Source organism: Watersipora subatra, chromosome 10 (genome assembly GCF_963576615.1).
Source record: "Watersipora subatra chromosome 10, tzWatSuba1.1, whole genome shotgun sequence".
NCBI lineage: Eukaryota > Metazoa > Bryozoa > Gymnolaemata > Cheilostomatida > Watersiporidae > Watersipora > Watersipora subatra.
In genome coordinates this window covers 7,790,272-7,805,499 of record NC_088717.1, presented here as the reverse complement: position 1 = coordinate 7,805,499, position 15,228 = coordinate 7,790,272, and the positions used below count along the sequence as shown (strand labels likewise).

The 15,228-nt window shown below is 35.0% G+C and overlaps 1 protein-coding gene across 1 annotated transcript in view; it reads right to left on the bottom strand.

Moving 5' to 3' along the window:
* LOC137406717 (uncharacterized) overlaps positions 1–15,228 on the bottom strand; it is a 58,008-nt gene that overhangs the window by 12,032 nt on the left and 30,748 nt on the right. Inside the window, exons 11-16 of the mRNA XM_068093334.1 lie at positions 14,055–14,179; positions 7,467–7,592; positions 5,994–6,088; positions 4,798–4,972; positions 1,894–2,066; positions 451–555 (exon numbers count right to left, since the gene is read on the bottom strand). Of these exons, the coding sequence (XP_067949435.1) occupies positions 451–555; positions 1,894–2,066; positions 4,798–4,972; positions 5,994–6,088; positions 7,467–7,592; positions 14,055–14,179 (799 nt within the window). The remainder of the gene's footprint in view (positions 1–450; positions 556–1,893; positions 2,067–4,797; positions 4,973–5,993; positions 6,089–7,466; positions 7,593–14,054; positions 14,180–15,228) is intronic.

The following is a 15,228-nucleotide window of genomic DNA, read 5'->3' as shown; positions in this document are numbered from 1 at the left end:
CAAACCCCGACATTGCTAGACAAAGGAGCTATTGGGATCATACTTATTACAACTGCCAATCTTTAATATTGATTGTTCAAAATAGCACGTTTCACACTTCAGATGAGCATGCTTGTAGATCATGATTGTGCGAGAGATCATGATGCAATCTTTCTTCCTAATGCTGACTAAAGCTATAATAACGGCTTTTATTATAGTAGAAATATAGACTAGCTTAAGTTACTCCAATTCATTGGGTAAAGAAATTTAGCCAATTGACAATACTTGTTTTAGCAAACACTTTTTTATTATTCGTTCAATGCCATGCATTCAGTTAGTATCCTATAAAATTATATCTAGTTTGAAAAAATGATCACTATCAGCAGGTTTGAATCATTCACTGCACTACTTTCTGACTGCTTCCCAATAAAGAGGGATAATTATTTGGATTTTTATTGGGTTTTAATCTACCTTTACTAGGTTTCTCCCATCTGTTCTAACCCCAAATTCACTAGGGTGCTCTGGATCAGCAGTTGTATTAGGGAAAAAGTATTTCCTTCCTCCACCAAGCAATACCTAAAACATGCAAATTTGGCCTTTTGCTATTGCATACAAATAGTAGTAACTTGATGAAATACCATTAACTTTCTACTTGAACGCCTTTTCTAAGAGAACGCCACTATAGGGAAAGAGTTAAAACATACAGCGTCATGGTGCTCAAATAGAGGTTTCACAGTAGGCTAAACTTTGTGTAAATGTATCATACCTCTAGCTGTATATGCGTGTATTGCATACTCATAAAGTTGAGGATGTCATTTCAAAGAAAGGTAGCATCCATATAACCATACAGGGAGTGGGGGCGGAGGAGGGGTTGTTTATGTTAGACTAAGTACTTAAAAAGCTATGCACTAGTAACGCGAGCGATAGAAATATCCCTCCACCCTTTGAGGAAAGCATTGATAACTTGAGCTTCTCGCAGACAGTAAGCATCAAGGCTGTAGATTTTAAAACAGGCACAGCTGGTATTGTAGGTCTGGTATTGTAGGTGTTATCTGAGTAGGTTATCTAAATAGGCATTATCTGAATACATTGTATGTCAGAACATTGTATGTTAAAACATTGTATGTCAGAACATTGTAAGTTAAAACATTGTATGTTATGGCTTCATATGCTAAAAATAGCAATTACAACATTGTATGATAAAACAATGTGCATTAGAATTGGCTGGTATACAGTAGTATTTATAATCTTTAATCTATTTTAACCTGCTGTAACACTGACAATTTATGTAATTATGAAAGTAAAATATTGTATCAGGTTATTGTACCGTCACAGTGCACTGTCATTATGTACTCTCGTAGAGGGCTATTATAGTAGTTTATCGAAGCGTAATCTTCTGAAGGACCCTTAAAGTTGACTATAATAGAGTGATTTTGTAGTGTACTTTCATAGAGGAACATCATAGTGTCCACTTGTAGTAGACTCTCATGGTTGAGCTATAGAGTAGAAAGATGTAGCGGATTTTCGTAGAGGTCCTTCATAAGGGACTCTCACAGTAAACACTAAATATATATTTTTTAGAAACTTCATAGTGAACTATCATGGTATATTATAGTATCTTTGGTGCTTCGAGCACTTGGAACTACCATACAGTTTAGCAAAGTACAGCCTTCTTTGCGAGACTTAGTAACTAAACTAATGATATTAGCTTAAGCCTAATGTATTCTGTCAGCTCAGCTGATGAATAACACGCTACTTACTTTGCTGATTGAATATTGCATGTAAGTTTGGTTTAGAATAGATTTTCCTTCATGAGAAGAAAGTCTTGAAGTAAAAACTATCAGTGTATTCCGTGGTGCTAGCTTTTGTCTACACGTGAGAGAATTTACAGAAAGTTACAACCCAATTCCACACCTGAATGTCTAAATTATCTTCAACAAGCTGCCGCGCTATATCTTTACAAACACCCCTCGCCTCTTCTGGTAGGTCTCCATCTGATTGCCAGTCTCGCTGCGCAGAATGAGCGTATGCAGCTGACGGGGATCCACCTACTAGAGCATCTGTCGTCACAATCCCGACTGACTTGCCTAAAAGTAATTATAAGTTGTCAAACATTGAGTTTTTGCTTTTAAGTATACTCTTTGTGTAGGTTTAGTAATTTACTAGCCATTGTAAAAAGATTTCAGATGATGAGCAGGCAATTTGTAACAATTTCAAGCAATGTAAAATTGACATGTAGTTAGTATGTTGACAACAATTGTAGAAAATTTTGTAACGAAATGCGGATGCTATGATAATTACGTGAATGACTGCCGACAATTCAAAGTACAGTTAAACCTCTAAGTGAATGCCCCCTCAATTCGAACGTCACCTTTATTTGACAGCCACTATGAAAGAAGGTTTGAAAAATAGAACGCTATGGCGTTCAATTAGAGGTTTTACAATACATCCCTCTGGCTTTTTACCGAAAAAAGACAGTGAATAGACTTGATCTCAGGTATGTAATAACTATGACTGTCGATAATGGGTGAAAGTGGGAAAAATTACGTGCTGCCGACCAGCAGAGTAACTACATGTATATATACACAACGTTGGATATAAATTAGCAGAGTTTATATGCTTGTGAAATACAGCATATAAACTCTGCTATATTTAAACTCTGCTAAAACATAAACAGAAATACAATTTGGTGCACAGCGACACTGCAGGAGATATGGATTTTTAACTTTTGCTAAAAATACACGAAAAGGGCCAAAAAGGGACAAATGGATGCACAAGTAGCATCAGTGCAACCTAAATGCATAGGTAATACAAATGGGTATCACTAACCAAACTTTCTATTAAAATGTGGTCTCATGACAGCAACTTAGGCTGATTCACACTACTGTATCGCAGCGTGTCAGCGCTAATCCCACAATACATCAGTGATCATCTACACCGTATGATAACATTGTTCGCACTATCACAAAACAATCTTCATTTACATCAACTAATTAGCCATGGCATAGCTGAAACGATTAAATAATTTTCTATTATGACATAGAAAAGTTCCGCCGCGTCTATCATAAAGGGAAATAAATATCAAGCAACCCGTGACAGCCTATCAGCGCCGCTGAACTTATACACATTACATTACGCTGAACTTATATGTGTTACATGTTGTGTTGAAATTTTGAAATATCGTGAAATTTGAACAGCTACAAAGTTCCCCAACATTTCTGTGTCGACTAGACGAAGCCATCGGTCTACGGTGCTCATAGTTGACGGATAATATTTAAGCGGACAGCTCCGACATACATTATTATGTGAACCAGCGGTAAGTGAATGATTTAGGTGATAGATGTATTTATGTTCATTAGCTTTTTTCGTTTTATATATCTTCCTTAAAGGTTGACTTGCAACAAAATTCACATTACAGTTATTTTGGTATCAAAAGGTTCACCATGTCGTACTCTGCTGTGTTGTAGGTGCAAAATGTGTGGAAATGTGATTAAAAGCTCTTAAAAGTTCAAAAACGAACAGTTAATTGCAGCTATCATGAAAACCCTTCTCTATCTTTATCTTGAAATTTCTTTATTTTGACGACGTACTCAAACACCGTAGTTATTGTTTTGACACATGATGTTATTATGAGAAATAAAAGGCCAATAAAAAGGGTTTTACCAAAAAGTCCGTATCCAATATAAATGCTCGCTACGTTACAGTTTTGTTTCGTCTTGGTCTAATCATTTAGTCCTAATCTGATTGTGTGACCCATACATCTTGCCAAATAGTGCAAACAATTTCTGCAGCATTTTTCGAATATCACAGGTGACCAACAGGCTCGTCATGCTTATTAGAGAATGATATATATATACTCTTTGGAGTTGAGGTTAAAAAATTAAACGAATTTTTACAGTAAGTTATAAAATATCAGCGCTCAAAGTGACAGCAATACAATGATGATGAAATAGACGCGTAAGGACAATAGACATAGTTTTATTGAATGCGTGAAGTATATTTGTGAGAAAATTTTGAAGAATGAGGTTGCATGAAAGTGTAAACAGAAGCCATCGTGTTCAACTATGTCCCATTTGAGCCATTTTGGAAAGGGATTTCAATCTACGGCGGTTTGGTGATGTCGGCGATTGACTGTTCGCTTTTGAGCTTTTAAGAGTTTGTAATCACATTTCCACATAAGTTGCACCTACAACAAAGCAGAGTAAGACATGGTGAACCTTTCGATACCAAATAACTGCAATGTGAATTTTGTTGCAAGTCAACCTTTAAAGAAAAACTAGCACAAAAATTTTAGTGAATTTTATCAGAAAGTATTGGAACTTTTTGTCTTTTGCGATCGCTTTGTTGTTTGAGGTGATCTGACTGTCAGGATGTTTCAAGATTAAATTGGATAAATCTCGATTGCAATTAAAATTCTCAGATCAAGCAAAAGTGCGATTATGACATCTATATTTACAAAGAGACCTACAGAATAAAATCGCATAATGTTGCAACTTGAATGCAATAACCGATATCGACTTAGTTGTTATCGTCACAATGACGATAACAACTAGTGATGTTATTTCGTACGTATTTTTATTCTGAGCATTTCAATCAGGAACACGTCTTGTTGTTTTTTATCTTGAAACATCCTGGCAATCAGACCACCTCAAACATCAAAAACAATTGCAGATGGTAAAAAAATACCAATATTTTTTGATCAAATCTACAAAATTTTTGTGTATCTCTGCTAAATCGACCAAAATTTGCTAAATTATTGTCTTTTCCATATGTATAGCTTACTATAGTTACATTTGTGCACCAGCACAAAAAACTTACCTTCTTCCAAAGCAAAGTTAAGCACAGATTTAACGCTGGCATCCGCTACAGTTGAGCAATCATTCCATTTGACAGAGTCATCTACTCCTACACATTCAAACTTGGTCTTCACTCCACAGAGATAGGCAGTGGCAGTAGACGCTGAGTCAGCAACCATCATATTTGTACTGTACGTCTAGTAGTGCGAATCATAATAGAAGTTGTTTTTAAAAACAGTTTTGGTAAATCTAGTTTAATCGATGGCCAGACACCTCTCCAAAAACTTTATTTATCTAGAAAGGCAGCGTGAGCTGTAGATGGATGCTGAGAAAAGCGAACGGTTGCAATGAGGTAATCAGCAACAATTAAAAGCTCTTTTCTCTGCTGATAAAGTAAGATTTTGCAAACTTCAGACAAATCTGTTTTTGTCAAAAGCTAAAATTCAATTTGTAAAATCGGTGCTTTCACTTACGAAACTGTAATATTTGGGAAACTCTTTAACTATTGAATTTATAGCCAAACATTTGGTCTACTTTCATATTATATGTCAGAATATTGATGTTAGAGCAGTGTATGTTAGAAAATTGTATGTTAAAACACTTTATGTTAACACATTGTATGCTAAAACATAACATTTAAAACATTGTATGGTAGAACATTGTATGTTAGAGCAGTGTATGTTAGAACATTGTATGTTAAAACACCGCATGTTAACACATTGTATGCTAAAACATAACATTTAAAACATCGTATGGTAGAACATTGTATGTTAGAGCAGTGTATGTTAGAACATTGTATGTTAAAACACCGCATGTTAGAACATTGTAAATTGGAACATTGTATGCTAAAACATTGCTTGTTATTACAGTGTATGTTAAAGCATTTGTATGTTGAGATGATTGTAGTAACTAGTGGTTTGATTGTAAGTTTCTTTGATGAATGTAAGTATATCATCCTTAAAGCAATGTACTTAGTCATTGTCTGACAAGTAATTATTAACTTATTTCGTGTTTTAACTTTTAACAGCTAAATGAAACTTGTGATCATTATATAGTGAACTCCAGATTTGATCCATCTTGTATACAGATAATACGAAACCTTTCCTACACAAGTATGTCTCGCATAAAAGACTTTACGTCTGGCTTTAGCTATGGTCACGATTGAATCGCTCAAGGATTTTGTAACATTTTATAGAGGTCTTCAAAGGCATAACAGACCTTGCTAAATCCAGTGTGTGGAAACTTGTCCCACGATAGTAAAGCTTCCTCTCCTATGAGTCCGTTTGTCTGCTGCCCTCTGAATATGCGGATTGCTGCAACAAATCACTAAATACCAGTTACTACATTTAGACCTCTCCGGCAGACCAGAGCAACTATCCTTGTCATGTATGCTAGCAAGATAGACAATTAGTTGCCTAGCGGAAAGTGTTGACTCATTATTCTTTACCATGCCCTCTCTAACCATAACTCTTCACAGTTTTCTCTAAATAGCTAGATAAATTGCCTAGTAGCATAAATGTTTACCCCAAATGTTTACATTGAGACCTCACAACATGTTAAAACTAAATATAAACAAAATATAACCAGCTGAAACAATCACGGCAGTAAAACCAAAGATGAAATCTGAAATAAAAACATAAACTTAGTGGCGGACTAGAACCAGCAAGTTAAAAATATCAAATGCGAAACTTTCCAAAATTCAGAGGCCTAAATTGTTCTGTTCATTCGTTGAATACACAATCTCTCAAATCAGAGGGTTTGCAAGCTCTGAGGCTTGAATCTCAAACACTCCACGTTATTGGCAATCATCCAAATAGCCGAGCAAAACTGCTCAATGAAAACACACTTCACTGTTTGTTTTCTCTCATAGCTCTCAGATAGGTACTGTATAGCTTATTTATAAAAATTTGAATTGACCAATGAGAACTCAGATGTCAGCAGATGACGAATTCAATAAATCTATATATATAAATCTCAAAGTTTGTGTGCATGTGTGATTTGGTTTGTCCAGCTATAGCTAGTAAAGAATATTGGAATGAAGAATCCGTATCGCAAAAGAATTGATCTCGCAACCACTCGTTCACCAGGCAAATATCTTACCAAATAAGCTACGCGAGGTTGATGGATTCAATGGGCAATATATGTTGCTGTGTGGGTGAAAATACGCATACTGCGCTACGATGCAAGGTCATTTTATGCTTGCTCTCACAGCTCTCATTAGCAAGTTTGCGTGGTCGAATTAGCCATTGGCAATGTGCCAGCCAAGTAGCAAGTGACAGGCAACTACATTAATTGTCACTGTTTAAGCTGATTTTTAATATCCGTGCAACACCAGATATTCCGCTAGTTATAGACTAAAGGAGCATTTACTCTAGTCGCTCTGTTGAAAGTGCAACTAGCCGTTCTCATGGACATAAGTGTTAGTAAATCTTCGTGTTTCATCAACCCGACTTAACGATGTGTTCAAGCTCACTTTCATCTACACCAACCTACTGTGTTTTTATCAGATAAAAATACTGCTGCAAATGAGTTAACTTACTAACTTTACCAGTTCGGTTTTTTGTTTATGAGATCATAGATCATACCATAGATAATCACAGCACTCATGACAACAAACACCATTTGCAAAACTGAACCATAGAAATTTACACTCACACCTGCTGCCGTTTGCTAGTAGTGTACAATACCCACCAGTAGTCGTGCTGACACCCATTCCATCTCCAATAGCCAGTACAACATTCTTCGCAACATTACTGTTTGTTTCAAGCAGAGCTGTCTTCAATTCTTCCGCATTATTCTGGTACCAGAACTTCTTCTCTGTAATAATTACCTTTCTTCATTCAATATATTAGATACAATATATAATGTTTAAATAACTTTACAAGCACAGAAAAGATTTCTTTTTGGTTAATGTCTTTTCAGCAGATGTCAGCACTAACGGTCAAAAAAAAAGCAAAAACAGCCAAAATGTTGAAATAAAGTAAATAATAAATAAATATTACACATAATGTATATACATGAATAAAACTGCCTAATGATTATGTCTGATAGATTCCTTGAAGGTCGAGAATGATGTCTGCTTAGCTTACGGCAAGAAGAGGCTGTGTGTGTTTTTAAGAGCCATTGTTGTACAAACATTGGCTCTTTGGTTTTAGCTAAACACGTCTGAGTCCAATGGTAAGAGAACCTCGAAGACCAGAGACATGCTCAGCTGCCGAGAGCAATTAAAGGTTGAATCCCATTCCTGTTTCCACCGGCAGCCTTTATGGGAAATGAACCTCAACTTGTTTATCCTTGCGATTATATCCTCGACTATCTGAAGCAGCGGATCAGGTTGCTCATAAAACTCTCTTTGAGAGCTATATCAATAAGCCTAGACTAGTCTTTGTATTAGGTAGCTGACTCAGAATTTTTAAAGTTGAGTGATGCTACACATAAATTGAATGTCAAATCTTTGATAACTGGTTTACTCAATCTATCTTTTATCTGTATATATAAATCTCAAAGTTTGTTGTTATTCCTCTGTCCAGCTGAAATGATGAAATTTTAGCAACAAAAAATAACCTATATACTGGATTTGAACTCACTACAATGAAATCCTAAGTCTACTAACAAGTGTGCGTAACCACAAGGCTAAGCCATTATTTTCACATCTTCTGCTCTTACCATAGTATATATTTACCATATTATCATCACTTATCTTACCATAGTATATATTTACCATATTACCATCACTTATCTTACCATAGTGTATATCATTTTGCGATTGCACAGGCTAAATTATTAATGAATACAGAGCGCCAACGGGTTACGTCGTACCTGTTATAAGATATTGTGCCTTAATCTATGAAGCACAATGCTTTTTCGTCCTCGCCATACTAAGGCGAGTTTTTCCGCCATACGATATCAACAAAAAGTTTTCTCGAAATTAAAGTTTGGCAGTTGGTTTACTAATTATGACACAAATGCTGATATGCTATTTGCTGAAATCCCTCCCAAAATGCCTGAATGAGATATACGATGCTCGCTTTCTCAGTTCTGCGTTATTTGTTGTAAGTTACAGTAAAAATGAAACCGAAAACAGAAAACTGATAAAATTTTAGCCTATGACAAATTGAAGTTTAGTAAAATACATACTAAAACTTATTTTTAAGTATTTGTTTAGCAAGCTAAATTCATTTAAGTGAAATTCAACATTTAACATCTGTTTCAAAGGTAAGAGCTCCCCCAATATGTACTGCATGTAGTACTTTGTAATGTTACATTTTTTTGCAGTTCATAACCACTGAAGTTACTGTAGGTAACTATAGTTAATAAGGTTAACATATTGTTTTGTTACTAATTTTTAATATGTACGGTACATATATAAAATTTGGATGGTTTTTACCAGGGGGTGTTTGCATTAGATAATTTCTTTGAATTTCTATACCACTCTATACGATATTGTTGCTTTACCAAGTCAACATTGAAACAAATTCAAACCATATCATTGTATACCAAATCATTTTCATTGTAATCATGGCACAACAGACTTTATTTGGCCTTTACTCGCTAATTATTTCACATTTACATTTAAACATCTTTACAGTTGCTTTATGTTTTTTCTTAATTTATTTAAACGAAAAACTCTTTTTACGATATTAAATTTTAAAGTTTTAAATGTTTGAAAAAGTTTGAAAAATTTGCAAACCTGTAGTTGCCTTAGTTTTTTCTCTTGATTTATTTAAACTGCACAAAACACTTTTCTCAAGATATGAAATTTGAAAGTTAGAATGGTAACCGTTGTTATATGTTAAATAAAAATGAATTTTTTGTGTCAAGACTTTTTTATTACTCGGACAAAGCCGGGCATTAATCTAGTACTATAATAAGAGCCATATCCGTCCATCTGTCTAGAGCCACAGTTGGTGGTTGGGACAGGGGACTGCGTTGTATAGGATTTGGTCTCACCATATTCACATTCACACTGCCACCTGCACTTATCAACCACCTTTCGGCATTTTAGAATAACTGTACAATTACTTATTACACCCGACAATCTCCCACAGCACACAAGACTGTCAGGGTACTAGTATAATATAACATGTAGTTTGAATTTACAACAAATTATTGATGTATGCTAAATACACATAACAAACCCATAACTTAGGGTAGAAAGTCATACGGAAGGACTGGTATAAAGAATTATGAAATCAAAAAAAAATTTTTTAATGTCACAGAGTGGTTATTAAATAAGCACTCTGTGACATTAAAAATAAAAAACAAAAGACAAAATAAAAAATAAGACGGTTTTGGGTTTTCACTGTCTTATAACTATATGAACACCTCTGTAAATATAAATAGTCTATTGTGTGACACATTCATCATAATATTATATGACTCAGAAATGCCCTGATACGTTGGTAAATCCTATTTTGTACTATTTCATTGTCTCTATATTAATAAATCCCACTTTTTCATTGTGTGTCGGTCTGTGTGTCTGTTAGTCTGCATAAATGCTATGTATTTCCACTTTTTTAATGATTTCATCCAATCTTCAGACACATTTGCTCCGCTCCTTTTGCCAGGTCACTAAAATATTTGGTTTCCAAACTCTGTCAGGTTCCTGAAACACAGTCTCTCAAACACCCGCCTGCTGCCTATCGGATTAAAAATAAAATAAATGGACATCCCTGGGTTCACTGCTACTTGATGCTAAATGATAATAATTGTGTCATTTTTAAAAGACGTAAGTCATTAATTTTGTTAAAGGCTAGTTTAAAGATCTCTAAGTTTGTTTTTAGCAACTAAACACCAAACTAAATGATGAAACACCACGTCGTATTTCCAGAGATTTCACTGGTCACCCAAGTCATTGTTATTACAGAGCCTTTCCCAATTAATACAGATTGCAAGGCTATTTCAATCATATAACAGTGAAAAAACTATTAACTGAGATAAGCAGGAAGAGAACCTTTAACTATGTTTTTATTGCAAACTGCCAAAAAAGTCAAAACTTTTTCTCTGAGATAGAGCTAAAGATGCTATTCTATAATAGAACAATTCCAGATCAACAAGGTCAAACAAACTTAATGTTCTAGTCAAGTTCGCCAACTCAATTAAAAAAAGTTATGTTTTTATAAATTCAAAAACATATACTAGATATTCTCTAAAACAAGTCAACACTCGGCTAGAGAGAATTTGTAGCCAGGGGCGGATCTACTGTGGTGCATTTGGTGCAAATGCACCACCATAAATATGGCCAAAAATTTTAAAAAAAGATTTAGAATCCATCAAGAATTGAGTAAATTACAATTCATTTCACTGAGAACTTGCTTTGGGAGGAAATGAACAAAAATGGCCTAGTAGAGCTCGTTATAAAGAACCAGTTTTAATAACATTGACCTGAATTTGTTTAGCTTATAAACAAATGTGAGTGGTTCCAATTAGAGATGCCCCGATTCTAAATTCACCAGCCGATTCAGATACCGATCCGATATACCGATCCTAATTGAAAAATAATCCGATTCAGATACCGATTCAGATCTTTTGTGTTGCATAGATAGTAGCTCATTTTATTATGCAAATACAAACATAATGCAAAGAAAACATGAATATTATTGTATTTATTTGTTTGCATTTATGGAAAAAATATATATACATATTCACATACTGACATACCGTGCATGTAGTAACAAAACAGTCCATGTTTCTTGTAATTCGTAAATAAAGGTAATTACTGTTAGTGGTACAGTTCTATCTGTGATAACGAAGTCCCTCTTCTATTGTTAGATGAACTGCTGTGCCTGTACAAGTTTATAGCAAATCAATGTTTCCTTTAAAAACCGTTAGTGATTCAATTATCTCAGTAAGACGTCTCTTTTCTTCCATCATTATCAATGTAGCCAAGCGTCCTGAAGGGGGATTCCCTTGCAACAGATGTTGGAGGACAGGCTACATACCGATACGCCACTGGGGTTACCGTTTTTTGTACAATACAAACGATCCATTGTATCGTCAGGATCAAGAGAGTGATAGATAACTTTATGCGTCGACTGTTTAAATTACTTTCGCAATGCTAGTAAATAGAAATATTACACTGTGTTCTTGTTTCCCATTTTTGTTATCTTGTTCGTGATTGCTTGCAATAAAACCTATCGCTGTAATTGGGAAATACCACACTTTTTGTTTACGTTCTGGCTAAAAAGTTTCCTTCGCTGTGTTGATCAGGCTATAGACATGAAATAAATTGTGTGGCAGGCCTGAAATTCATTAAGTAAAAGTAAGAAGCTTACAGCTGATGAATTTTTATTAGTATAGCAGGTTAAAATACAGTTTTCTGCTAAATGGTTGATCTGTAAAAAGTATCGGCAGGTTCAGATTTTTTAAGAAAAGATCGGCCGATACCGATTCAGATACTTGACACTCATATCGGCACCGATACCGATTCCGATACCAAAATCGGGGCAACTCTAGTTCCAATAAACATCCCCAATTGAGCCACAACTTTTTCAAAAGAAGTACTACAAGCAATTTTAAAAGCAAAAAGTCTCAAAAGTAAGGTAAAGAATGAACTTTGGATCATTTCTTTTGACGACAAAACAACAGTTCAAAAAAGTATGCCCTAATAAGTCTGTTTTATAATAGCATCGTTATGTAGCTAATACATGTACTACGAAACATTTATTTTGGTAGTTTGCAGAAATAATGGCTAATTTCTGCACAGCCAAACCAAATAGCTGTTGAGGTGTTGTGATTGATTTTGTCTTGATTTTATTTTATTGCACAAATGTTTGTTAACTTTCTGTTTACATGTAATCTTGATATACATAGTATAAGGAACATTATAAAACACCAATTTAATTAATAATATCTAATGTCAATTTTTACCTCTAAACTTGTTGTTTGCTGCAAATAAATGATTATACTTTTTTGGGCTCAAACACACCTCTCCTTCATTCTAAGATGCCTAAATTTCAAAAATTTCCGCTAGTGCAAGACCAGGTAACGGGGCCGCTCCGTGCACCCCCTCCCACTCTAGATATATTACACAATTTTTGCACCACACACTTTTTTTCCTAGATCCGCCTCTGGTAGCTCTGTACTAATCTTTAATTTATATATAAATCTCAGAGTTTATTGTTTGTCTGTTTGTTGGTTCATCATTCGTGTGTCCAGTTATAGCGCTAAAATTTTAGGAACAAAAAACATGCTTTGCACTGTATTTTAACTCGGATCATTTAGGTCTGCAGACAGATGCTCTATTCACTAGGCCAAACCACCTACATTGCTACACAATAGAATAATTGTGGTCATATACATTACATCAGTCAAAATACTGATGCTTAAAACGCTTGTAAAAGTACGTTTGGTTACTACCAGTACACCTGAAGATCATTATTGCGAAAAATATTATGATGCATAACGTAACTCGTAACGATTACAATCTGGCTTCACGGCTCTTATTATTGAAAAGATTTAGACCAGCTTAAGTTACTAGCTTAAGTTACTCAAATTCACCAATTTTCTAATTTTGCTATTAACTAATTAGCCAACTTAGCCAATGGCCACTACATCACCTGTCACTGTTTATGCAGCGCAGGACATTCATCTAGTAGTAGAATACAATAGACTCCTACACAGTGACCTTACACAGACTCCTACAAAGATTAACTTGCATAAACTTTTGCAGATTTAATCAGAAGGTATTTTTCTATCATTTGCAATGGTTTTTGATGTTCTAGGTGATATAACTGCCAAGATTAAAATCAACAAAACATCTGATTCTTTTTTAATTTCCAACCAACTCTGTTTCCCACTCAGCCGAGCGAAGATATTTAATGTAAGAAATCCCTCGAAGACGGAGTATGACGTCTGCTTAGCTTACGGCAAGCAAAGGCCGTGCATGGTTTAAGAGTCAGTGTTACACAAAAAATGTCTCTGGGATCTTTGCTGGATAAGTCTGAGTCCAGTGGCAAAGAAACCTCTACAAGTGAAGGCATTCTCAGTGGCAGAGAGCAATTTGAAGTTGAATGTCATTCATGTCACCATCAGTAGCATTTTTCAAGAATTGAACCCTGACTGTTCAATTCCGCAGATGTTGATTTCGGATCAGGGGTTCCAAACCATTAGGCCACGGCTGCCCTCTTAGCGATTTGAAACTCTCCGAAATATATTTTTAAATAGCAATACAATTGCTGAGTGTTTACATTCTTAAAAATTTGCTAAAGTAAATGAAGAGAAACCAGCGGACAGTCGATGAGAAGGAGCTAAGTTATATGGTACAGAGTACAGACATACCTTGGCTTACGGCAGTAGAGACTAGTAGGATAACTAGTAGAGCTGCTTCCCTCATCTCTGCATGTAATGACTTCCAGCTAATTGGCCGTGATAGAGCTATGTGGTTAACTAAGCATGGGAAGATGCTGGCAGGGGGATATTGAAGAGTATTTAGTATTCATATACCATACATAACACAGTATCACATGCTGTCAAGCAAATGACTCCACAAAGAATACCTACCCTTATTATTGTCATTTGTTTGGTGGAGCGCTCAGTTGGCTCCTTGCTAAATATATCTGACTACAGTTTCCCCTTTTGACACTGTCAGAGTTCAAAGCTGCAAGCTAGGAAGAGAATTATAGTTTAGAAGAGGTATTTTATGTACAGCCTACAAAAATTTGTTTTTTGTGCACTTTGTAAAAAAATAGCTGTTTTGTGCAAAGTCTAGTTAACTTATTATTTCTGCATGTATGAGGACCAAAAGGTTTTAGAATGGTTTAGATTAAAATAAAAACAAATATAAATGAATGTTTTAAATTTAGTATCACTAACGTTGCTTTTGTGAATAATTGTTTTTCCAAAAGTGTTTTACGAAAATATATATTTTACTAGAAAGTTTTGATGCTGGAAATTAATATGTTGGAACTACTACCTTGGAACGTGCTATGGCAGCCCTTCCATACACTCAGTCCTTAGTCAATAATACAGAAGTAGATATAGACGCCATCTGATGACCTCTGAAAAACCACAGCCATATTGGGACAGGCCTTGTTGTCATAGCGACATCTACACTCTGACAACACCAGTCATCAACCAAAATCAACATAGTTAATAACTCACTGGGTAGCTTATGTCAGAATGATCATGATATCTTACGCAGGCTTTTCCCAAATAGCCACAAGTGAATGATATCTGTATGTGATATTTATACAGCACCATGAAAGTTATCTTTTCACTAGAATTCTACAAATCTATATTCTGGTGCATATTATATAATTTTTTCTGATAGTCAAACCTTTTAGATTAATGCCAGAAATAATAGTCTGTTCTATACAAGAACAATGTGGTAGATAAGAAACATTTCTATTTTATCTCTACTTGAGCACCGGGTTAGTATTGTATTATTTGGTTAAACAATTGATTATTTATTAAATGATTGCATTTTAAGGCGCTGCATTTCTCAGCCCTTTAG